Below are 22,112 nucleotides of genomic sequence, written 5' to 3'. Positions count from 1 at the left end.
TTAAAATAAATTTATTTATTTGTTTGTTTGGTTTTATTTTTGGTTGTATTGCGTCGTCATTGCTGCACGCGGGCTTTCTCTAGTTGCGGCGAGCAGGGGCTACTCTCAGTTGTGGTGCGCAGGCTTCTCATTGTCATGGCTTCTCTCGTGGCGGAGCACGGGCTCTAGGTGCGCAGGCTTCAGGAGTTGCAGCACATGGGCTCAGTAGTTGTGGCTCACGGGCTCTAGAGCGCAGGCTCAGTAGTTGTGGCGCACGGGCTCAGTTGCTCTGCAGCATGTGGGATCTTCCCAGGCCAGGGCTCGAACCTGTGTCCCTTGGATTGGCAGGCAGATTCTTAACCACTGCGCCACCAGGGAAGTCCCACTTGTGACTTTAGAAAAGGGTAAATCATCTAACCCAGCGGGAAACAGAGTCAAGAAAACTCATGGGGTGGGTGTTGCAATGACCGCTCCTCCACCAGCACTATGTGGGCCAGCAGCAACAGTGGCATCACCCCTTTTCCAGAGGGTTCCATGTGGCTGTCACCGTCCCATAGCTCTCTCGCAGACTATCCCAACAGCTGCTGTAGTCAGTCTCCTTCTGTGGGGTGAGAATAGGGACACACAGGCCAGCCATCCTGGTCCGGCCTGAGGGAGTAAACTTTAAGTTAGGGTAAATAGGGGTCAGCCAGGTAAAGGGCAGAAGGAAGAGTGCTCCAGGTGGAGGGCACAGCCTGTGCAAAGGTCCTAGTGTGGGGAGAAGCCTGAGAGTGGGAGGCACAGGGAGAGGCAGCCAGTGTGGCTAGAGTGAGCCAGGCCAGTTCGCTTTCCTTTGTCTCATGCAAGGTAAGGGAGACAGAGACTGGACAGAGGCACCTGCTATGTGCTTCACTTTCACTGTCTGACTGACTTCTCACAATGACCTTTGAATGCGCTTGTCACACAGCTAGAGAGGCCCCAAGGGGGCGTCCATTCATTCATCCATCCATCCTACCATCTGTCTGTGATACATCCATCCACCTATCATCCACCCATCCACCCACCCAGCCACGTATCCACCAACCCATCCATCCATCTCCCCACCCATCTGCCTGTGTATCAATCCACTCATTTAGCCGTCCCATCTATTCATCCCTCCATCCATCCATCCCCTGATCCAGCCAGCCAGCTATCATCTATCCAACCATCCATTCATGTGTCCATCCATCCATCTGCCTTCCTTTCTGTGAGTCCGTCCATCCACTCACCCGTTTACCCATCCAACCACCCACCTACCCACTCACTCATCTATCTGTCCATCAATCCACCCATCCATCCATCTACTCACCCATTAACCATCCATCCATCCATCATTCATTTATTCTAACACGTGTATGATGCTGGAGATATGGTGGGACTCAGTGTGATGAAGGATGCAGCCCCATAGCCATGTAATCCATCTGTGCCCATTCGGTGTGGTCAGAGCTGTGACAGGTGATACTCAGGGCACTTTGGAGGCCAGAGGATGCTGCTAACCCAGCTGGGACGAAGAGGAGTGAGTGATGTTAAAGGGGAAGGTGGACCAGGGAGAGTCACAGTCCAACGAAGGGCCTGGAGGGCAGAAAGAGACGGGGCTGGAGAGGCCCGTGAAGCCCGAAATGGTTCACGGCTCTGTCCTGTCCAGCCCTCTCCCCTTCCATCACACCCTCACCCCTCTGCTCCAGCCACACCTGCCTCCCTGCTGAACCTCCCATACATCAGGCACATCCTCCCCGCAGGCTTTCACCCTTGCTGTGTCCTCTGCCCGGGACACCCCTCATCAGCTGGAACCCGTTCACCTGTTCAGGTCTCGATACTAACATCCCACTGCAGAGTGGCCTCCCTGACCCCTGGGCTCTGTTTCCACAGCCCAGCCAGCCCCTACTTCCATGCAGCTTGTGTGTACCTGTCCACCTTCGAGGCTGCCTACCACAGGGCTGAGAGGCTGAGGCCACTTCCTTCCCATCCGCTGTGCAGCAAGGGGTCAATGCTTGTGCAGTGGATGGAGTTACTTAGTTTTATCCTATTGATTGCTAAGCATTTATTTGGCACATATTGTACGCAGTCCTCCCATTTCGGGGCTGGGGCTCTCCCCTGCCTGGTAGCCTCCCTCTCCCACTGGCCCATTCGAGCCTGGGCCTCTGCCTGCCAGGCGGCCAGTGGGTAAACACACCCCGCCCTCACCCTCGGCCTCCCGGCCTTCACTGGCTAGAACAAGGGCCTCCTGTTAATGAGCTGAGGTGGGGGCTGGAGAAGGGGGGAGGAGGAATTGGGGGCAGGGCTCTGGTTCCTGTGATCTCTCCTGCCTACCCACCCACAGAAACCTGAGTGGGGGGCCTTCTCCCCGCAACAAGGCTGTGTGTCTTCCCTCTCTGAGCATCCAGTGCCCAAATAGAGGAGGCACGACGAGCCTGCCACACTGAGCCTCAGTTTGCCCATCTGTAGAGTGGGGAACGTTGGCAACCACCAGCATCAAAAAGTGCTGAATGCGCTTTTCATGGACTAATGTATTTGGGTCTCACGATGAGCCTAAGAAGTTGGGGCTCTCATTGTCCCCATTTCACCTGGGTTTTTAGTGCTGCTGGTATAGTGCAGAAAAACTTTAAGAATTTCCAATTTTCACTTCATTAGACGGAGAGGCAGACCGACAGACAGACAGACTGAGGGAGAGAAGGAGACCGCTGTAGTGAGACCGCAGGCAGTCTCTCTCCGTGTAACACAGACACAGGTTTGTTTTGCTGTTACCTACAAAACTCTCACTAAATGCGAGAGGAAAGGAGAAAAGAGCAGGGCAGTCATTTGTCCTGCCACAGTTATCCCTGGAAAAATTATGAAGATAATGGTGGTGTAAAATCATTCTCAGAAATCAGTGCCCATAGAATGACACGTTGTTAAATTCCAGTCGCTTCCTAGTGAAGTCCTTTCTCTCCTAAGGCAACTCCATAGTCCATTCTCTAAACTGAAGAAGTAAAAATTTACATTATAATAAACTTTTGAAGGTGTCTTCCCCCACGCTGTCCAAAGAAAAGAAACACACACACACACACACACACACACACACACACACACACACCGCTGCTGTGAGGCACAGCGATGTTAAGCAACTTGTCTCAAGTTGCACAGCAGGGCTGGGATATGAAACTCAGGGTCCTGGTGCCAGAGACCAAGACCTTCATGGCGGTGTCCTGCTGCCTCCCACGATGATGAGTTCCTGCCTCCTGAGGCTGCGGGGAGAGTGGGCAAAAGAGGAAAACCCACAAAAGTGATGTGGCAAAAAGTTTTCGAGCATTTGGCACTTACTCGATAAAATTGTAGTCACTGTATTTGTTGTTATTTTCTTCTTTTCTTTACCATACCTTTTGGAGAGTCTAAGACCGAATGACAATAGAGTCGAGGCAAATGGAGGGTGGGAGGGGGGAGGCGGGGCTTGCTGAAATTCACAGAGCAAGTCAGGGTGGGTCTGCCAGACTCCAGTGCCCAGATGGCACCCTATCTGTCCCCCTGCCCCTCTTCCCACCGCTTGGTCCTTCTGGAGAGATGGGTCCAGTTGGGCCATCCAAGGCAGGCTGGGTCAGGCTCCTCAGCTGCGGATACAGCAGTGGCTAAGTGGCCTCCCTTGCTGCTCTAATGAATTCCCCAGACCCTGGGCCTGTGGTGGGGCCCGCCCAGGGCAGGGCGGCTGCCTTCCCGACATACTTTCTCTCTGGATTCACAAGGAGAGGCGGCTGGGGGAGCTGGGGGCGCCCACATGTCTCCCGGCCCAGCAGGACTCTGCCAGGAAGGGCTCGGGGGCCCCATCACACAGGCATCAGCCTCTCTGCCCCAGCCTGGCCAGGTTCCTGGAACCACTGGGTCCAGCATCATGGGAAGGGGGGCTGTTTGGGGCTCCAGCCAAGGGCTCAGGCCAGGAGGTCCTGGGTAGCAGAGTTTTCACAGCTAATGAGGGGCCTGGGCTAGCATTTCTCGTCTGGAATCTGTGGCCAAGGGCAGAGAGTGGGTGGTATGAAGGCCTTAGGGGTCCTGTCTTCTCCTGTTTTAATCCTGGCTGTGTGACCTTGAGCTGTCTCATACCTCCTCTGAGGGAAATGTAAATAAGAACGATCTGAGGTATAAGTGACATAGTGTATAAATTACAGATTATATAATGAGGCTAACACAGGAGGCAGACACGGGGCACGGGTTAGCTCATTCAATCCTCTCAACAGTGATCACTCCCACTTTCTAGGTGAGGAAACCGAGGCACAGAGAAGTCAAGCAACTTGCCTTTGGTCACACAGCAAGGCTATGCCCGGCTGACATTCGAACCCAGGCCATGTGGCTCCTGAGTCTGTCCTAAAGTACAGTGGTAGCAGGGGTTACTATTATTAATAGTAATTACATTACATTAATTATAAGGAATAATAACAATGTTATACTAATCATGGCAGGTGCTCTTTGCAGGCCCAGTGGCCCCCAGGGTAGGAGGAACAGAGCAAAACACAGACGTTTCCAGTCCCCCGGGTGAGGCCATCCCAACTTTCTCTGCCAGAAATATTCTGTCAGGCATCCTAGAAGAATATCACACAGGCACCAGCCCCTAAGCCCTGCCCAAGAAGAGCAGGGAGGTCTTCCTGAAGGAGTGGGCACCAGAGCCAGAACTTGGAGGATGGAGGAAGGTGTTCGGGATGGTGGGGGACAGCAGGTACAAAGGCCGGAAGGACACCCAGAGTGAGTTCTTGTGTAATGTGAGGCTGCTGAGGTGTGTGTGGGAGGAGGGGGCTGCTGCTTGGAAGGGGGATTTCAGGGCCGATGGGATCTAGGAGGCAGGAGCACGAGACCAGATTGCCCATGTCTCCAGGCCTCTGTTGTCTGATCTGCAGACTGGGGCATCTTAAGGGCCTCTGCCTTTGCCATTCCCTCTGCCTAGAATGTCCTTCCCTGCATCCCCTCATGGCCGGGCCGTGAACAAGGCCGCGTGTGTCCAAGCCGCAGCCCCATGCCAAGCCTGTGGTGGGGGCCTGTCTTCCATGTGCCCTTGTCCCAGCTGCATGAGGCACACGCAAGCCTACAGCCCTTGCTGGAGCCGTGGTTTTCCCAAGAATTCCAGCACCAACCGGGAGCGGCCCCCAGGTGTGCCGGACGCCAAGGAAAACAGGAGGTGAGCTCATGGCCCTGCCACAGGCATCAGGGCACGGGCCTGTGGCACTTCACTGGAAGTGCCTAGGCTGGGATCGGCTGTTCCTACCCAGCCTCCCCTCCAGACCCACCACTCCTCACTCACCCTCTGTGGCTCCCCATTGCCCTCAGAAGACAGTGCAAGCCCTGCCCCACTGGTATTACTTCTCCTGAGCCCCAAGATTTCTCTACCCTGAGATCAATCTGTCCATCAGACCAGGCTCATTTTTGCCTCAGGGCCTTTTCACATGCTGTTCCTCTACCTGGAATGCCTTTCCACCATCTCTTTATCTGGCCATGGCCTCCTCACTTTCCTGGTCCTAGCTCGGTGTTCCCTCCTCCTCTAAGAAGCCTGCCCAGACTCCCCCCGCCACCCCAAGCTGGGTCAGGCACCTTCTTGGAGCTCCCACTGCTGCCTGTGCATCCCCCACCACAGTCCTGGCCCCTTGGGATGATTACATATAGCTGCTTCCCCACCACCCTGGGTTCCCCACAAGGGAGGGGCCTAGTCCGGCTTGTTCACTGTGTCCCCAGCGTCCTGCACAGGACACAGCACACAGTAGGTTCTCAATGCATGTTTGAGAATAATGAATGTGCCTGAAATTTCCCCACCTCCAAGCTCCACATGCTTCGCTCTGCCAGAACTGTCCTCACCTTTTTGTCTCTGCTGATCTGAGTCTTCCTTTCCTTTAGGTTTCCTTGCCACCTCCTCCAGGAAGCCCTCAGTGACTTCTCTGCAACCTCCCATGAGAACAAATCTGGCAAGGAACCTACCCTGGCTTCATCCCTGCCCCTCTCAGTGGCCCTAGGCTAGTCACTTCCCGTCTCTGGTCCTCAGTCCTCCGTCCCCTGCCTATAGAATAGAGGCTGCAAATGCTGGAGGGTAGGGGCAAAGAGGGTTAACTCCAGAAAACAGAGGTGTTTTGTAGCTTAAGAGCATGGCTGGGCTGGGAGGATTTTCCTGATTAGCAGTAATTTCTATTTTTATTACAGGCTGTTCCCACAGAGCTGGACTGGAGCTTGGATGGTATGGCAAAGTCTCGACAAACGGAAGCACAGGGCCTCCCCCGCTCAGATCTCCTCCAGCCACAGCCCTTTAATTTGCTCACCCTCCTGCTGGGGAGGGACACACACACACAGCCCAGTGCACAGATTGGGAGACTGAGTGGGCTCCGGCCCCTGGGCGACCAGGCTGGCCCCCTCCCCTACTCACCAGCTTGAGAACCGCAGAGAGAGATCAGAAAGGGGTTGGGGGAGGAGGTGAGTCCTAACCTTTAGCCACTCTTGACTCAGTTTCCCCAAGTGTGAGCTGAGGGGCGCCACTGTGGGGATCACTTCCTTCCCAGCTATGCCCGAGTCTTGGCACACAACCATCACTCAGATAAGCGAATGAGAGGGCTGGAGGGCGGTCCCGCTTGATTCCCCGCCCCACCAACCCCCGCACAAGCCCCCCCCCCCGTGACTCAGTTTCCCCGCCGGATCCGGGTTCAGCCGCGCTGGGCGGGGCCTTGAACGCGGAGGCCAGCGCCGTCTGTTTACCTTGAGGCTGGACGCTGGGCAGGGCCGCGGAGGGCCGTCCCCGGGGCCGGCCGCGCCGCCGGCATAAATAGGACACGCGGGCCTCGTGGGCGGCAGAGAGCGAGCCGCTGTCCAGCTCCCCGCCGCCGTCATGGTCCTCACCGCCGCCCGCGTTCTCTTGCTCACCCTGGCTGCCCTCGGCGCATCGGGCCAGGGGCAGATCCCGCTGGGTAAGCCGCGCCTGACCCCCAAACGGACAGGACTCGCGGGAGGCCTGGGGTCGCGGCTTCTTGGGATTCGGGGACTGTTCGCCGGGGCGTGCGGGGCGGAGAAAGCAGGCAGCGGGGCAGAGGCTCAGGAAATGGGGTGGGCGTCAGGGGTCCCTGCCGCGGCGGTGTGAGGGGTGGTGATGGGGGTCTCCGGTCCCCGACGCCCCACCAGCGCCCCCTGTCAGCGCAGGTGCAGACCTGGGCCCGCAGATGCTACGCGAACTACAGGAGACCAACGCGGCGCTGCAGGATGTGCGGGAACTGCTGCGGCAGCAGGTGCCTGCCGGGTTTGGGGGGACGGGGGTGCCGGTTTGGCACAGAGAGGCTTGGAAGAGGAGAAGGGGGTCTCGGAGGTAGGGGAGTGTGGAGGAGTGGGGGGAGGACTGGAGAAGGGGATCCTGGTGGAGGTGAAGAGGGCCCAGAGTTATGGAAAAGAGGAAAAAGAGGGGTCCCAGGGACAGGGGGTTCCGCGGGAGAGGGGTAGGGATCCGTGAGGGGGGAAGGGAATCCCAGGGAAGGAAGAGAGGGGCTAGGAGAGTAGGGATCTCGGGGTAGGGAGTCCGTGGGGAGGGGGCCCGGGCAGAGTGGGTGGGTCTGCGGGAAGGGAGTTTGAGAGAGGGAGAGGGGAGACCCGACGGGGGAGGAGAGGGATGGACCCGCTGACCACACCCCATCCCCCTTGCACCAAAGGTCAAGGAGATCACGTTTCTGAAAAACACGGTGATGGAGTGTGACGCGTGCGGTGAGCGCAGCTGGGGCGGCAGAGACTGGGCGGCTGGGGAGCGAGAAGAGATGGGGAGACAGAGACAGAGAGCGAACGACAGACCGGGAGGAAAAGAGACAGAGAAGATGGAGGCTGACAGAGATGGAGAGATTGGATGAGGGATGGAGAGAGAGAAACAGGAAGGGGAGACAGAGACTATGGGAGGGGGAGACCCCAAAAGTGCCAGAAACCTTGCGAGAGATGCTGGGAGGTGGAGAGTCGCGGAGGGAGAAGCAAAAAACGGCCGGGCGCAGAGATCCAGATACTGGAGAGACCTGGCGGGCAGAGCGCTCAGTGCGAGGCGGGGTCGCAGAACAACCAGGATCTCACCACGCCCTCAGGGGCCATCCCCCCCAGGCTCCACCCCTGGGCGTGACCCTAACCATTCCCGCCCCACCCCCGCAGGGATGCAACCCGCGCGCACCCCCAGACTGAGCGTGAGGCCCCTAAGCCAGTGCGCGCCCGGCTTCTGCTTCCCCGGCGTGGCTTGTACCGAGACAGCAAGCGGCCCGCGCTGCGGACCCTGCCCCGCAGGCTTCACCGGCAACGGCTCGCACTGCGCCGATGTCAACGAGGTGCGTCCGTCACCACCGCCCAGACGATCCCCCAACGCGTGACCCCACAGCTCCCCACCGCCCCGACGAACTCCTCATCCGCTGGGGGTGCTTTCCCGGAGAGCCCCCTCATCTCCAGGGGCGCAGGTCCAGACGACCTCCCCACCGCCGGGGGACACCCACCACTACCACCCCCCTCTCCACCTGGGACGCCCATCCCGACGACTTCCTCCGTAGCCGGTGACGTCCGCCTCAACGACCCCCCTCACCGCCGGGAGCCGCCGACCCCAGCCACCCTTCCACCACCGGGGGGCTCCCGCCCCGACAGCCTCCTCACCGCCGGGCACGCACGCCCCGACGACCACTTCCCGCCTCCTCTGGGGACGCCCGCCCTCAAAATGTCTTCCCCCGCCCATGAGCACCCAGCCCACCGGGTCCCAGGAACAGATCCCCTCAGGCACGCTCTGTTCCCCGCCTGGTCTTGCCCCTTCCCACATCAAGGCAAAGCCGTGTGTGACCCCTGGGACAGTGGCCTCTGCCCCACATGGCACTCCCCGCCCCCCAAGAGCTAGCTGATGGCCCTTGAACTTTACAAGTACAAGCCCAATAAGCCCTGAGAAGCCTCTCTCGGGGAGGCCCAGCTATACGTCCGTCCTCTGACCCTCCGGGGCCCTTCTTCCCCCAGTGCAACGCCCATCCCTGCTTCCCCCACGTCCGCTGCATCAACACCAGTCCGGGCTTCCGCTGCGAGGCTTGCCCGCCGGGGTACAGCGGCCCCACCCACGAGGGCGTGGGGCTGGCCTTCGCCAAGGCCAATAAGCAGGTGAGGGCCGTGGGGGGTTGGGGTGGGGAGCCAGGAGGAGCATGTTGGGGTGGGGGGCATTTTGTTGAGTAAACTCGACCTCCAGCCTCGCAGCCTTTTCCTGCCTCGCTCCAGCGGGAGGGCATAGGGACCGGAGTCTGGGGAACAGAGCAAGTTAAGGGTCCACGTCAGGGATGGTCGGGCTTGGAGGCAAGATGTAGGGGAGAGGTAGGATTCAGAGGAGACGTGAACCGGGTGGGAGGTCTGGGGGTATCTGCGTAGGATCAGTGACCTCTGCCCTCCCTCCCACCCAGGTTTGCACGGACATTAACGAGTGTGAGACCGGGCAGCATAACTGCGTCCCCAACTCCGTATGCGTCAATACCCTGGTAAGGCCTGGGAGGAGAGGGGAAGGACTGAGAGATGGAGGATGGGACGCGAAGTGTCAGGCGTGGGGGGCGGGGGCTGACCTCCTGTGGCCCGGGCTCAGGGCTCCTTCCAGTGCGGCCCGTGCCAGCCCGGCTTCGTGGGAGACCAGGCATCAGGCTGCCGTCGGCGCGCACAGCGCTTCTGCCCCGACGGCACGCCCAGCCCGTGCCACGAGAAGGCCGACTGCGTCCTGGAGCGTGATGGGTCGCGATCCTGCGTGGTGAGTGCGAGCGGGCCAAGGAGGGGCGTACGATGAGGGTCCTGGGGTGGGGCCACGCCGGAGCACCCACTCACTCCCCCACCCGCAGTGCGGTGTCGGCTGGGCTGGCAACGGGGTCTTCTGCGGCAGCGACACAGATTTGGACGGCTTTCCCGACGAGAAGCTGCGCTGCTCAGAGCGCCAGTGCCGAAAGGTGGGCGGGGTCTGAAGGGCGAGGCCTGGTATGAGGGTGGGCGGGGCTCCCTGGCAGCGTCCCTCATGCCCGCCGCGCCCACCCCTAGGACAACTGCGTGACGGTGCCCAACTCAGGGCAGGAGGACGTGGATCGCGACGGCATCGGAGACGCCTGCGACCCGGATGCCGACGGGGACGGCGTCCTCAACGAGAAGGTGGGGCAAAAGCGGGGGCCTAGGTGAGACTAGATGGGGGCTTGGCTCGAGTGAGGGGTGTGGCCTTAGAGGCTGATCTCACGGGTCCCAGAGGGTTAGGGGGTTCCCTGCAGAGGAGGCGGGGCCTCGGAGATGGACAGTCTGGGGAGTGACATTTGCCTTTCTAGGCCTGACTACTCCCAACCGGCCCTGACCTCTAGGACAACTGCCCGCTGGTGCGGAACCCAGACCAGCGCAATGCGGACGGCGACAAGTGGGGCGATGCATGCGACAACTGCCAGTCCCAGAAGAACGACGATCAGAAGGACACGGATAACGACGGCCGAGGCGACGCCTGCGACGACGACACAGACGGCGACCGTGAGCTCTGTGGCAGGGGGGAGAGGAGAGGGAAGGGCTGGCACCAAGGGGCGGGGCTTGGCTGGGCGGGGCTCGGCCTCCTTTGGAAGCCGGAGGGGGTGTGCTCGCCTAGGGCTCCAGGGACCGTGGACCATGCTCCGGCGGGCAGCAAAATGCAAGCTGGGATATGATGCCGAGGAGAAAAGGAAGGAACTTTTGGAGGAGGGGAAGGTGGTCCCTGTGTTAGATGCTGCAGGGAGGAAATAAGAGGACAGAGACGTGAGCCTGGGGTTTAGGGCTGAGGAGGTACCATTTTTACATCTGGGCAGAGACTCGAGGTGGTGCATTCACAGAGCTAGTCCCCTCACCGCCATCCATTCATTTTGTCTCTAGGAGGCTGGCGACTGGGCATGAATACTTGGTTTAACTTTGTTGTTATTGGGAGCCAAAGATGGGGTGGGACTCTGTCCCAAGCTAGCCCCAGGGCTGCACCTGCCCTGCTGAAGTCAGCCTGGCCCCGTCCTAATCTTGGGATCCTGTTCTGTCCTTCTGCTTCCCGCAGGGATCCGCAACGCAGTGGACAACTGCCCCAGGGTGCCCAACTCAGACCAGAAGGACAGTGATGGCGATGGTGTAGGGGATGCCTGTGACAACTGTCCTCAGAAGAGCAACGCAGACCAGGTGAGGGCAGGCCGGACCCCAGCTGGGTCAGACCCCTGGGCTAAGCACCAGGCTGATTAACAAGACTCCAGCCCAGTCCCAGCAGCCTGTGGGGGGTGGGGTGGTGTTCCTCTGCGTCAGGAAGGACCTTGGCTCTGGAACTGGGGGTGGGCGGGAGGCTTCTGAATTCTTCTGCCCTGATTAAGGACATCTACAACCTTCCCCCGCCCACAGAGGGATGTGGACCACGACTTTGTGGGAGATGCTTGTGACAGCGACCAAGACCAGTAAGGAGGACATCTGGGGCTGAGGTGGGCACCCAGGGTGCGCAGCCCTTGATCCAGCTTTCTGGGGTCTCATTGTCTCTGCCCCACCCACCCACTCTAGGGATGGGGATGGGCACCAGGACTCGCGGGACAACTGCCCCACAGTGCCCAACAGCGCCCAGCAGGACTCAGACCACGATGGCCAGGGTGACGCCTGCGACGACGATGATGACAACGATGGGGTCCCCGACAGTCGGGACAACTGCCGCCTGGTGCCGAACCCGGGCCAGGAAGACGTGGACCGTAAGGCAGGGTGCAGGGCCTGTGGTGGGGATGGGGCTAGTGTGGAGCCACTAGGGTGAGATTTGGGGTGGGCATGGTGGGGCCAGTGGCACGTGTGAGCGGAGCTGGAGACATGGTGCGGGCAGGGCCGGTAGCCTGTGTGGGCGTGGCCAGGCCTGGGGCGGGGCCTGGAGCTGATTCTACTACGGTGGGGGGGCCTCCCATCTCCTCTCAGGGGACGGCGTGGGCGACGCGTGCCAGGGGGACTTTGATGCAGACAAGGTGGTGGACAAGATCGATGTGTGTCCGGAGAACGCTGAGGTCACCCTCACCGACTTCCGGGCCTTCCAGACGGTCGTGCTGGACCCCGAGGGCGACGCGCAGATAGACCCTAACTGGGTGGTGCTCAACCAGGTGCAGGCGGGGCCCAGGCGGGAGGTGGGGGGAGCCCAGGACCGCCACAGCGGGTCCTAAGCTAGGGGCGGGGAGCCGAGGGCCCACACGGCTGGCCTGAGGCCCTTCTTCCTTTGAACCCCACCAGGGGATGGAGATCGTGCAGACGATGAACAGCGACCCTGGCCTGGGTGTGGGTGAGATACGGGGAGGGGCCAGGCCGTGCAGGGGGCGGGGCTAGAGGAGAGGTGGGACGGGGCGGGCCTGGACTCAGGAAAGGTGGGGCCAGGTTGGGTGGTCTGGGCTCAGGGGTCGGACGTTCTGGACTCTGGAGGGGCGGGGCCAGGGAGTGGATCTGGGCCCCGGTGCGGCAGGGGCTAGCGTCCCTTCCTCTCCCCAGGTTACACGGCCTTCAATGGCGTGGACTTCGAAGGCACGTTCCACGTGAACACGGTCACGGATGACGACTACGCGGGTTTCATCTTTGGCTACCAGGACAGCTCCAGCTTCTATGTGGTCATGTGGAAGCAGATGGAGCAGACATACTGGCAGGCAAACCCCTTCCGTGCAGTGGCGGAGCCTGGCATCCAGCTCAAGGTGCTGGGCCCTACCTGAACTCTTGGTCTCAGTGCCAACTCGGAGGCCCCAAACCCTCCCACAGATCCCCAAAGCCTTACAGCCCCTGGCCTCATTCTATGGACCTAGAAGTCTTTCTACCTAGTTCCTCCCACAGGCCCTCAAACACTCCCCCGGGATCCCCCAATCTCTCTGTGAACCCCAAAACCCTCTCACTGAGCCCCAAACTTTCCCTCAGGTTCCAAATCCTCCTGCAGACCCCATAGACCCCAGTATTTCACTGAAACCCTAGAATTCCCCAAGTCCTCTAGACTCGAGTTTATCCCACAAACCACTGCTGCCCCTACAGCCTGACTGCAAAGCTCCTCGTGGCTCCCAAGGCTTTCTCATGGGTCTCCCATCCAGGCATACTGGGGGTCCCCACCACTCCTCTATGACTCACAGCTCCTTGCCTGTCTGGGGACTCTGGTGGCCTGTGTGGTCTCTGACCCCCACTCCCTTGTTCTCCGGCGTGGCAGGCCGTGAAGTCCTCCACAGGCCCTGGGGAGCAGCTTCGGAATGCACTGTGGCACACGGGGGACACAGAGTCACAGGTGCGGCTGCTGTGGAAGGACCCCCGCAATGTGGGCTGGAAGGACAAGACGTCCTATCGCTGGTTCCTGCAGCACCGGCCCCAAGTGGGCTACATCAGGTGGGAACCCGCCCTCTGCCAGGGGGCCCGGAGTCCCTGCTCTATCCTGGCTCTTGAGGGAAAGGGGGAGTGCTTCAGGGGGCCTCGGTCCCCTTATCTGTAAAATGGGAATAATACAGGCATTTAGAAATAACTGTCTGGCCCTAGGGCATGATACCCGTCCCAGGACAGGGGGAGGGGCCAGGCCGTGCAGGGAGCTGCTCAGGGGGCAGGGCCAGAGGAGAGGTGAGACATGGGGGGGCCTGGACTCAGAAAAGGCGGGGCCAGTTTGGGTGGTCTGGGCTCAAGGGTCCGGTGGTTCTGGACTCTGCACACAGCAGTAGGGGGGTCTCACTCACTCCTGGTTTCTCAAGCCCCACTCTACACTGCCAGGAAGACCAGGCACTACGCTTAGCACCTACTGTGTGCAGGGCCCTAGATGTCCATCCTCTCACACAGGGAAACTGAGGCTCAGGTCAGGAGCCCCCTCTGCCCTGAGCATGGCCCAGGCAGGGAGACATATGGCCCCCTCTCCTAGAGAGGAGGGGGCCTAGCTCATGGGGCAGGATGCTGAAGCTCTGAGAGGGGAGGAGGCACCTGGCCCAGGGCCCCGAATCACAGTCCGTTCCTTCTCCGCAGAGTGAGGTTCTACGAGGGCCCGGAGCTGGTTGCGGACAGCAATGTGGTCCTGGACACGACCATGCGGGGAGGCCGCTTGGGAGTCTTCTGCTTCTCCCAGGAGAACATCATCTGGGCCAACCTGCGCTACCGCTGCAATGGTAAGACGACCCTGTTGGGGAAGGTGGGGAGTCCATACCGCCCAGCCTCACCCCCCCTCACCTGCTCATCCTCTCTCCACAGACACCATCCCTGAGGACTACGAGGTCCAGAGGCTGCTGCAGGCCTAGGGACACAGGTGGGGACCCGCCACTGGATGACGGCCACCCTCACGGCTGCCCTCACTGTGGGAGGCCATCAGCACCCGGCCCCAAGAGGCAGCTGGCCTGGTGGGGAGGGAGAGGGGCTCAAAGAGGACAAAATAAAGTGTGTGTGTGGCGGAACAAGCCGGCTGTGGTCTCTGCTGAGGGGAGATGGAAGGGTCGAGCCTCTGGGGAGAGGCCAGGGACCCCAAACTCAGGCCTTGGGAGAGTTGGGGGCCTGCCACTCTCTCCCCCCGTGACTGGCTGGGGCCCTAGAAGCCTGACTAGGAGTGTCCGGCCCTGCTGCATCCCACTCACCCTCCTGGGGCGTCTGCCCCAGGATCCTGGGGTGTGTGTGTGAGGGGCTCATGCCTGCGTGTCCGTGTGTCTGTGTCTGTGTGTGTGGCCCCTGTGTGGCTCCTGCCTGGTGCGCCTGCAACACCCACAGTTCATCCTCCAGAGGGGAGGAGAGGGCAGGAAAAAAGGGGAGGAGGCAGAGATGAAAACATTGTATTTTTATTACGTTTCATTACAAAGGATGCAAAGGTACACAGACGATAGCGTCCACGTCAGAGAGGATGGGCAGGGGCCGGCCAAGTGCGCCCTGAGCGCCCGCCCCCGCCCGCCATGGGCACCCACGCGTGCGGCCCACGGGACATCTACAGCACAATGTACATGCTGGGGGTGGGGGCAGAGCCAGCCTGGGGGAAAGAGGGACATGAGTGGGACAGGGCTTGGACTGGCAGGTTTGCATATATCAGTGCCCAGTCCCTGGAGGGGCAGGGGCAGTTTCCAACGGAGGGCATGGCGGGGTCAGTGGACCTTGACTGCCAAAGCCCTCCCTTCCGGAGTCTGGTAGCAAATGCCACAGCTGTGTCCCCTTGTCCCCGGTTGGCAGGAGGCCAGAAACGACAGGCTGGGCATCGATTACCCCCAAATTCCACAACCCTGCAAGATGGGGGCAACCCAAGTGTCACTGGCTCCTCGGGACAGGGTGCTGGGCACTGGCCAGGAGGGCAGAAGGCAGAGGGAGCTGTCTGGAACCAGTCCCTGACGTCCAGCCCCTGCCTGGGATGAGCCTGGGGCCCTGAGACCCGTGGGCCTGAGCTAATGACAAGAGGGAACTGAGGCCCGGGTCACAAGGGTCTTGTCTGTCCGCCGGCGCCTCCAGGAGCACCCCAGCGCCCAGGCCTGGGGGTGCAGGTCACCCCACCTCCATTGGGGTAGAACTCTTGTCTGTGGCCAGCCACCTGTGGCACACCAACGGTTAGGAGAGGTGCCTGAGCCCCACGCAGCCAGGACCCCCAAAAGCCGAGGAAGCCAAAAAGAGTTGGTTCAGGCCAAGCTGGCCGGGCAGGGCCTGACAAAGGAATGTCCCAAGGACCCCTGTCATATGATGTGAGGCCCCCCAAGGGATGGGGGCCCAGCGTCCACGGAGAACTCGGGCAGAAACAGACCTGTCTGCCCACTCACCCCAGGCAGGCCTCCCAGGGTAGGCGAGGTGCCAAATCCTCCCCCAGCTCTTCAGGTCACGTGGCGGGGGGGGGGGGCGGCGGCGTGGAGCTCAGGTGGCCACAGCTCCCTCACCTGAAGCGTCACCTGCAGGGGTGGTAGGCCAGGCCCAAGAGCAGCAGGTACCCTTGACCTTGCACCCCTGTGCCCCAACACTACGCCAAGGGCAGGCACCCTGAGGACTCTGACTATGGCTCCCTCAGAACCCAGTGAGGGTGATGGGTGCTGCTACTGCTGTGTCAGGGCTGGGGGCGGGGGTCTCCTGACCCCACCAGGCCTCACCACACCCAGCCTGCACCCTGGGGTGGGGATGCCTTCTTTGGAAATGCAGAAGACTCAGAATCCAGTTGGGGGCAGGAGCTCGGCAGCAAGTTTGGTTATGAACTAGCTCAGGGTGTGGAGGTCTGGGGAGGGGTGTACCATCCCAGGCGTTCTCAGCTGCCTGGAGGCCTCCAGGTCAACAAAGTTTTCTCTAGGAGAAGGTGATCATGGGGGCTCATTAGGCCCAGGAGGCTGGACAGAGGGGGGTCACCCCTGCTGCTTGAGTCCCACCCAGCACCTCCATGGGCCTCGTACCTACTCCCGTCCCCTGTGACCAGGCCGTGGCCAGCACCCAGCATGCACGCAGCCCCCAAACTGGACACCCACCCCAGCAGGATGGATGGACGACACGGGACGTCTCGCCCTCCACGCAGGAGTCTCACAGCATCTGATGGACGGACAGATGGACAGCTGTCCTTGCCCGCGCCACTGTGACACACAGGCCTCACGATGGGCCCACTTGGCTGGCCGCCCTCCTCGGAGGTCGGAGGTCGGCCACCTGAAGAAATCTGGTCAAACACACCTACGACGTCAGAACCCTCCTGCCCAGCCCTCAACACCCACAAGGAGATAACAGCACACAGGCTGCAAAGGCCGGCCAAGCACTCCCAGTGAATGGAGGCGTTGCTGGGGAAAGGGCTGCAAACACACACACCTGCCCTTGCCTTCCAGCCTCGCAGGCCTGGTCCCAGGGAACTCCGTGGACCACACTGGGGTTGGGGGCTGGACCCAACGCAATTAGGGTCCCTTCTGCTGTGTACTTGTCCCCACAGGGAAGCCTCACTGGTTTTTGGATACCGCTGGCCGTGGGCCTCCAAATTTTGCTGAAGGGTCGACCTGCTCCCTGAGCTTTCCACTGAGGGTCTCAGGGCCCCCTGCCCCAGGGGACTGGCCCCTACCCTTCTTGCCCGGAAGAGCGCTGGGGGGAAGCAAGGCGTGCAAGGAAAGCGGGGGGGGGCGCTGCAGGGTACCCCAAACAGTGCTGCCTGTCTTCCCTCTGCTAAGGGCACGGTGCGGGGGGAGGTCCTCACGGGTACCTGAGACAGGGATGTGACCCCGATGAGACTCCTCCTTCCCCAAGTCAACCCTGGGCACTGCAGGGGGTGATGCTGACAGGCGGAGGGTGGGGACCAGGGGCATGAACTCTCTTCTCTGGGGGACACAGAGACAGGTTGACCCCAGGTCTCATCCTCGGCCCATGGAGCCTCACGGGGGAACAAATTTACCACCCTGGGGGCTCAGAGGACAGAGGGTAAGCTGAGGCAGGTGGGGACACGCTGGTTGGCTCACGCTCCCGGAGGAAAGGTTTGCACAGCTGAGGGGGGCTCGGCCACAGCGAGCGGGTCTATATACACGACGCAGGGGCTCCAGCTCACACCTCACGGCGCAGCTCGTCTGAAATCACAGTATTTTCACGTCACAAGTCAAAGGGCTGATTCCCTTAAGCTGTCCTGTTTCTAAAAGTCTTGGCAACTCATATTCAATATTTAGTAGAGAAATGATATTTAAGAAAAAACCCCAAATCCCCTGTTGTAGACCCCCAGAGGCCTGCCCAGGCCCAGGAGGGGGCAGTGAACCCTTTGAGGACGCCTGCCCGCTGGCTCCTGGCTGGATCCCCTCCCTGGGAAAGCTCTGCACCTACGCCCCTCATGGGCTGAGGCTGCCGTGTTAATACAGTGTCACCTGTGCTCCTGGCCTAGGGATACTAGAAACGCGCCATGGGGCTGGACAGTCCCTCCTTCCCTGCCCATCTGCACCAAGAACCCACTGCTGGGCAGATGGGAAATGTGGGCTGACGGGGCTCCCTCACGGGGTCCCCAACTCCTTGTTTGAAAATTGCATCCAGGAAGGTTGCTTGTAATTTTATTAAGGCCATTTTTTTAAAAAAGTTCTACATACAAGTCTAATGGTAATCAAACCCTTCTATGTACATACATGTAGTTTTTCTTTAAAAAAAGAAAGAGTCCTCAACTCTTTGCCCCCAGCCCTGGAAAGAAGACGGGCCCTTGACCTGGATGGACTGACACTAAACCTAACTCCAGTCCAGACAACAGCGGCGGAGGCCAAGTGACCGAGGACAGGGGGCTTCCCGTCTGTGGGGCCACGCGGCCACTTGGCCACGTGCTAAGAGCCCGGCCAGGGAACAAGAGAGAGGGATGGTCGCTAGGATCAAATCTGGCTCCCACAGATAGAGGCGGGCGCTCCCAAGACCCCGACGGAGGCGGAAACGCACCAGGCAGGAGGTGCCAGCCCTGCTGGCAGGTGGAGGAGCGAGTAAGAACTCGAGATGCGATGTCGGAGGGAATGAAACGGACGTTCCTATTCCAAAGCAACTGACAGAACACAAAGCCAGCCCTGTCGCCCCCTCGCAGGGCCTGCAGGGCAGACGGATGGCCTCTGGTGCGCCAGTGAGCCCCGATGGATGGTCACCTGGGCCTCCTGAGGCACTCTGAGAAGCACCTGGAAACCAGCCGCTAAAATGCACACTGTTCTTTGCCTCCAAATCCAGCCCTGCCAGGAAGGGCTACGAAAGAGATGGCGGGATGGTGGGAGGGGATGAATGTCGGCTGGACCTCGGGATGGGGGTGCTGAGGACAGGCTCGTCTCTGGGGCATCTCAGAACAGAGGGGCCGCGGCTGCTGCCGCCAGCCACGGGGTCTAGGACAGGCCTGCCCTGAGGACTGGCTGGCACCTTTGGGAAGGCCGGGCAGAGCTGGGTCTTCACAAGACCCCTGATGGAAGCCGGGGCTCCTTCCCAGAAGTCCGTTAGGGATCAGAGCAGAGGCCCCTCTGGCCGCTGCTGCCAGCTTCTGCCAGAGTGCCCACCCAGGCCAGCGAGCCCAGCCCAACCTCATGTCCTTCTGTTTTGGGATAACGGAGCAAAAGTAAAAAGGCCGGAGATGCAGCTCAGACCCGGGCAGGCAGCAGACCGCTTCCAGTTAGCTTACAAATATTATAACGCTGGATTTCTAGAATAAAAACATGCTCTCAGGCAAGTGTTGGCTTGAAGGAGTCAGTTATTCATCTACAACCAAAATGTAAATACAAACCGAAAGAAACAAACCAAAAAAATGCCCCGGCCGCCTCCACCCGCCCCCCGCCCCCGGCCATTCTTTAAATAATAGTAACAGTGACCACGGTACAGAGAAAGAAAGAGGAAACAAGTCGCAAAACCCCCTAGAAATAATCCCCCCCTCCACGTGCATCCCCGACAGGCCTGGGTGGGGATTTCACAGCAAAGGTGGCCACCAAGGGGCCCAGCTGGGGGTGGCGAGGCGGGGGCATGGGCTTCCCTACTGGCCCCCGGGGGAGATGTAGCTGCTTCGCATGCTCCTTTCACATGTTCGCATCCCACCTCCGTGGGATGGAGTCTAGTGTTCTGTGTGTGCTCAGAAATATAAAAGACGGCAGTCCAAATAGTGTTTATTTCTGCTTCATGTCCGCCCACCCCCCGCCCCCGGCGCCTTCTCCTTTCGGCGGGGTGGGGCTGGCTCGCTACCTAACCAAGGGCTGGGGGCGCGGGCGGGTGGGGGGATCGGGGACAAAGGAAGGCAGTGAGAGCTGGACAACAGTCGCAAGATGCACCTCATCCCACCACCGTCGCAGAGCACGGCGCCCCCCGAGGCCGGCGGCCCTGCCCAGCACGCTTTCCGCATCTTACAGGGGGACGAGAGAGCAGGGAGGGAGGGTCCGCGGGGGCGACGACACGCGGCCTCACGCGGGAGGTGGACAACCGGGGTGGGCGGGCGGGTGGGCTGGGGCGCTTGGCGGCATTGCAAGCTCAGAATCACAAGCTCGGCCGTTTGCGAGGGACGGAGCGCCACCGTCCCCAGGCTTGGGGAGACGCCGTGGGGACCACTGACCAGTGGGGTGACGGAGCCGGGGGCTGGGCGGCCGTGTGCCGAGCGTGCGGCTCACAGACGGTCCATCCGGAAGGTGTCCTCGGTGGCCGGGTCGGCCAGGACCATGTCTGGGTCATTGAGCATGTGCAGTCCGTCCAGGGTCAGGGGGTCAATCTTGAGTTCGTCCAAGGGGAACTGGTTGTCAGAATCGAAGCTGACGTCACCGACCCCGGCCAGCGTGCTGGTCAGTTCTTTAGAGAGGCTGGGAGGGGACTCTCCTGTCACTGGGGGTGGGGGGTACACACAAAAGGCTCAGCTTGGCCCTGACTCCCCGCACCCCGACTCTGCGCCTCCATGGCTCCCATCAATGCTCAGGCCATACCAGGGAGCTCACCTGAGTAGTGTGTTCCCCAAAGGACATTTGCGATGTCTGGGGACATTTTTAGTTGTCACGACTGGAGGGAATGCTACTGGTATCAGGTGGGTGGAGGCCAGGGATGCTGCTCAACACCCCATAGCACACAGAACAGTCCCAACCCAGATGTCAGGGGACCAGGGCCGGAAAGCCCTGGGATGAGGGCTGCGACACAGACTTCAGTGTGACCTGGAGGGAGCAGGGGCCTCTCAGTCTCTGCCAGGTTCTGCCAGGCAGTCTGCTCCATGTGCATCAGGGGCCTCCCTGTGGGTTGGAGGGAAGCCCGGGTTTCCCTGCAGAGACCCAGGTTCACACCTGGGCTCCTTCCTCTACTTGTGGTGAGATCCTGGGCCTCAGTTTCCCAATCTGGGAAACATATATGAAAGTTTCGTTCTTTCTGGGCTGTTGGACAATCACAGAGGCCTGATCCTTCTCACACAACCTCCAAGGCCAAGGCTTCTACAACCAGAGCATCTCCTGCAGACCCTTGGGGCGGGGAGGAGGCACTGGGTCTGCACTCCGGCTGTGGGGAGCTCTGGGCGGGAACCCCTTCCATCCTAGAGATGTCAGTGGGGACTGCTGAGAGGGTCTCACCCTCAATTCCCCGACAGCCCTGGCTTATGAGGAAACCACCTCCGTCTTTGATAAAACCTAGGACCTTCAGGGGCATGACGAGGGGTGGGGGTGGGGGACTGCAGCGTCTGAGCTCTGCTGGGAGAAGACTCACTCAACATGAGCGTGCGCAAGCCTGGGTGCCTGGGCACTGTGCTCAGGCCGCTCGGGGCGGCCCGACGCAGCATGCGCGAGCTCTGTCAGCTGCACGGGACAAGCCCCAGCAGGCAGGGCCCACCCCACAGTCACATGCATCCCCGGCACGTGGGGGTTCAGGGGGCTGGGCAGGAGGTGAAGGGCTAGGTGAGAGACCGGTTTCATCCTGTTCTCACTCTTGAGCCTGGGACACCGGACACCTGGTCCAGGGTCCAGTGTGCGTCTCCCCAGCCTGTGTCCTGTAAGCCCAGCAGTGAGCCGAGGTCGGTGGGTTCTGGCCTCCTTGGGCAGGGACACCTCAGCCCCGTTGCGCCTCACCCCGCAGGGCAGGGACTCCATCTCCCCCGGCCTCTCACCTGTGAGGATGATATTGGGGATGCTGCCGTGGCTGGGGAAGCTGAGCTGCTGTGTGTCCGGCAGGCTCCCGTGGCTGCCCGTGAGGCCCATCATGGCCGCCTGTGAGTAGTTGAGTGTCGAGCCCGGGCTGTACAGGCTGCTGGAGCTGATGGCATTCTCTATCATGTTGAACTGCTCCAGCTGGGACAGGAAGCATACAGGTGTGAGGCCAGCCCCCCGAGCTGGCCACCCTGGGGCCCCGGCCGTGGTTGGCTGGCCGGCCTGCCTGCGACCGCCAGCACCTCCTCCCCTACAGGACGGCCAGCACCCGTGCCAAGGTACACTTGGGGCTGCCAAGCATGAGTCCCTCTGCCTTGGGGTCTCCCCGTCTCCGAACCTGCCTGGGCCTGCCGGCACACGGCCCCCTCAGAGCTTGCTGGATGGATGGATGGATGGATGGATGGATAAGTGAGTGAGTGAACAGCTCCAGGCTGCAGCCAACCCTTCCCGTGCCCACACGCCCCCAATCCCGGCCTTCACGCAAAGCCACTGCAACCTCCCGGCAAACCCACGTGCACGGCCCACACCGAGGCACCGCTGTAACAGCCACTGCCCGTCCCTACCAGCGTTCACCGCCTACCCTTCCTCCCCCCTCCGCTGGCGGCCTCGTTCTGCAGGCAGGGTGCAAACGCCAGGAGAGGCCAAGCCAAGCCACCC

General features: G+C 60.7%; 2 protein-coding genes across 9 annotated transcripts in view; one reads left to right on the top strand and one right to left on the bottom strand.

Annotated features, from left to right (window-relative positions):
- The first annotated feature begins 6,820 nt into the window (after positions 1–6,820).
- Positions 6,821–14,567, top strand: COMP (cartilage oligomeric matrix protein). The gene is made up of 19 exons (XM_022558671.3): positions 6,821–6,899; positions 7,129–7,214; positions 7,629–7,680; positions 8,107–8,276; positions 8,941–9,078; positions 9,372–9,446; positions 9,548–9,706; positions 9,795–9,899; positions 9,988–10,095; positions 10,296–10,455; positions 10,997–11,115; positions 11,329–11,381; positions 11,482–11,663; positions 11,878–12,056; positions 12,184–12,232; positions 12,436–12,632; positions 13,130–13,302; positions 13,921–14,060; positions 14,143–14,567. The coding sequence occupies exons 1-19, from the start codon at positions 6,821–6,823 to the stop codon at positions 14,187–14,189; spliced, it is 2,271 nt and encodes a 756-aa protein (XP_022414379.1). The 3' UTR covers positions 14,190–14,567.
- A 134-nt stretch (positions 14,568–14,701) lies between these two features.
- Positions 14,702–22,112, bottom strand: part of CRTC1 (CREB regulated transcription coactivator 1) — a 78,154-nt gene continuing 70,743 nt past the window's right edge. For 7 of the 8 annotated variants that reach the window (XM_022558839.3, XM_022558840.3, XM_089905308.1 and 4 more), the window contains 2 exons: positions 21,416–21,596; positions 14,702–20,160 (listed from right to left, as the gene is read on the bottom strand). In XM_022558839.3, coding sequence (XP_022414547.1) covers positions 19,949–20,160; positions 21,416–21,596 — 393 coding nt within the window. In that variant the 3' untranslated portion in view covers positions 14,702–19,948. The remainder of the gene's footprint in view (positions 20,161–21,415; positions 21,597–22,112) is intronic. The other variant, XM_089905309.1, reaches the window with a different exon arrangement.

The sequence above is a fragment of the Delphinapterus leucas genome, unplaced genomic scaffold, assembly GCF_059928025.1.
Source record: "Delphinapterus leucas isolate spDelLeu-1000000601 "Yukka" unplaced genomic scaffold, BTC_Dleu_Yukka2 spDelLeu_asBTCV2_sq25, whole genome shotgun sequence".
NCBI classification, from domain to species: Eukaryota; Metazoa; Chordata; class Mammalia; order Artiodactyla; family Monodontidae; genus Delphinapterus; species Delphinapterus leucas.
The sequence above is the reverse complement of the archived record's forward strand: the minus strand, read 5'-3'. Positions and strand labels throughout refer to the sequence as shown.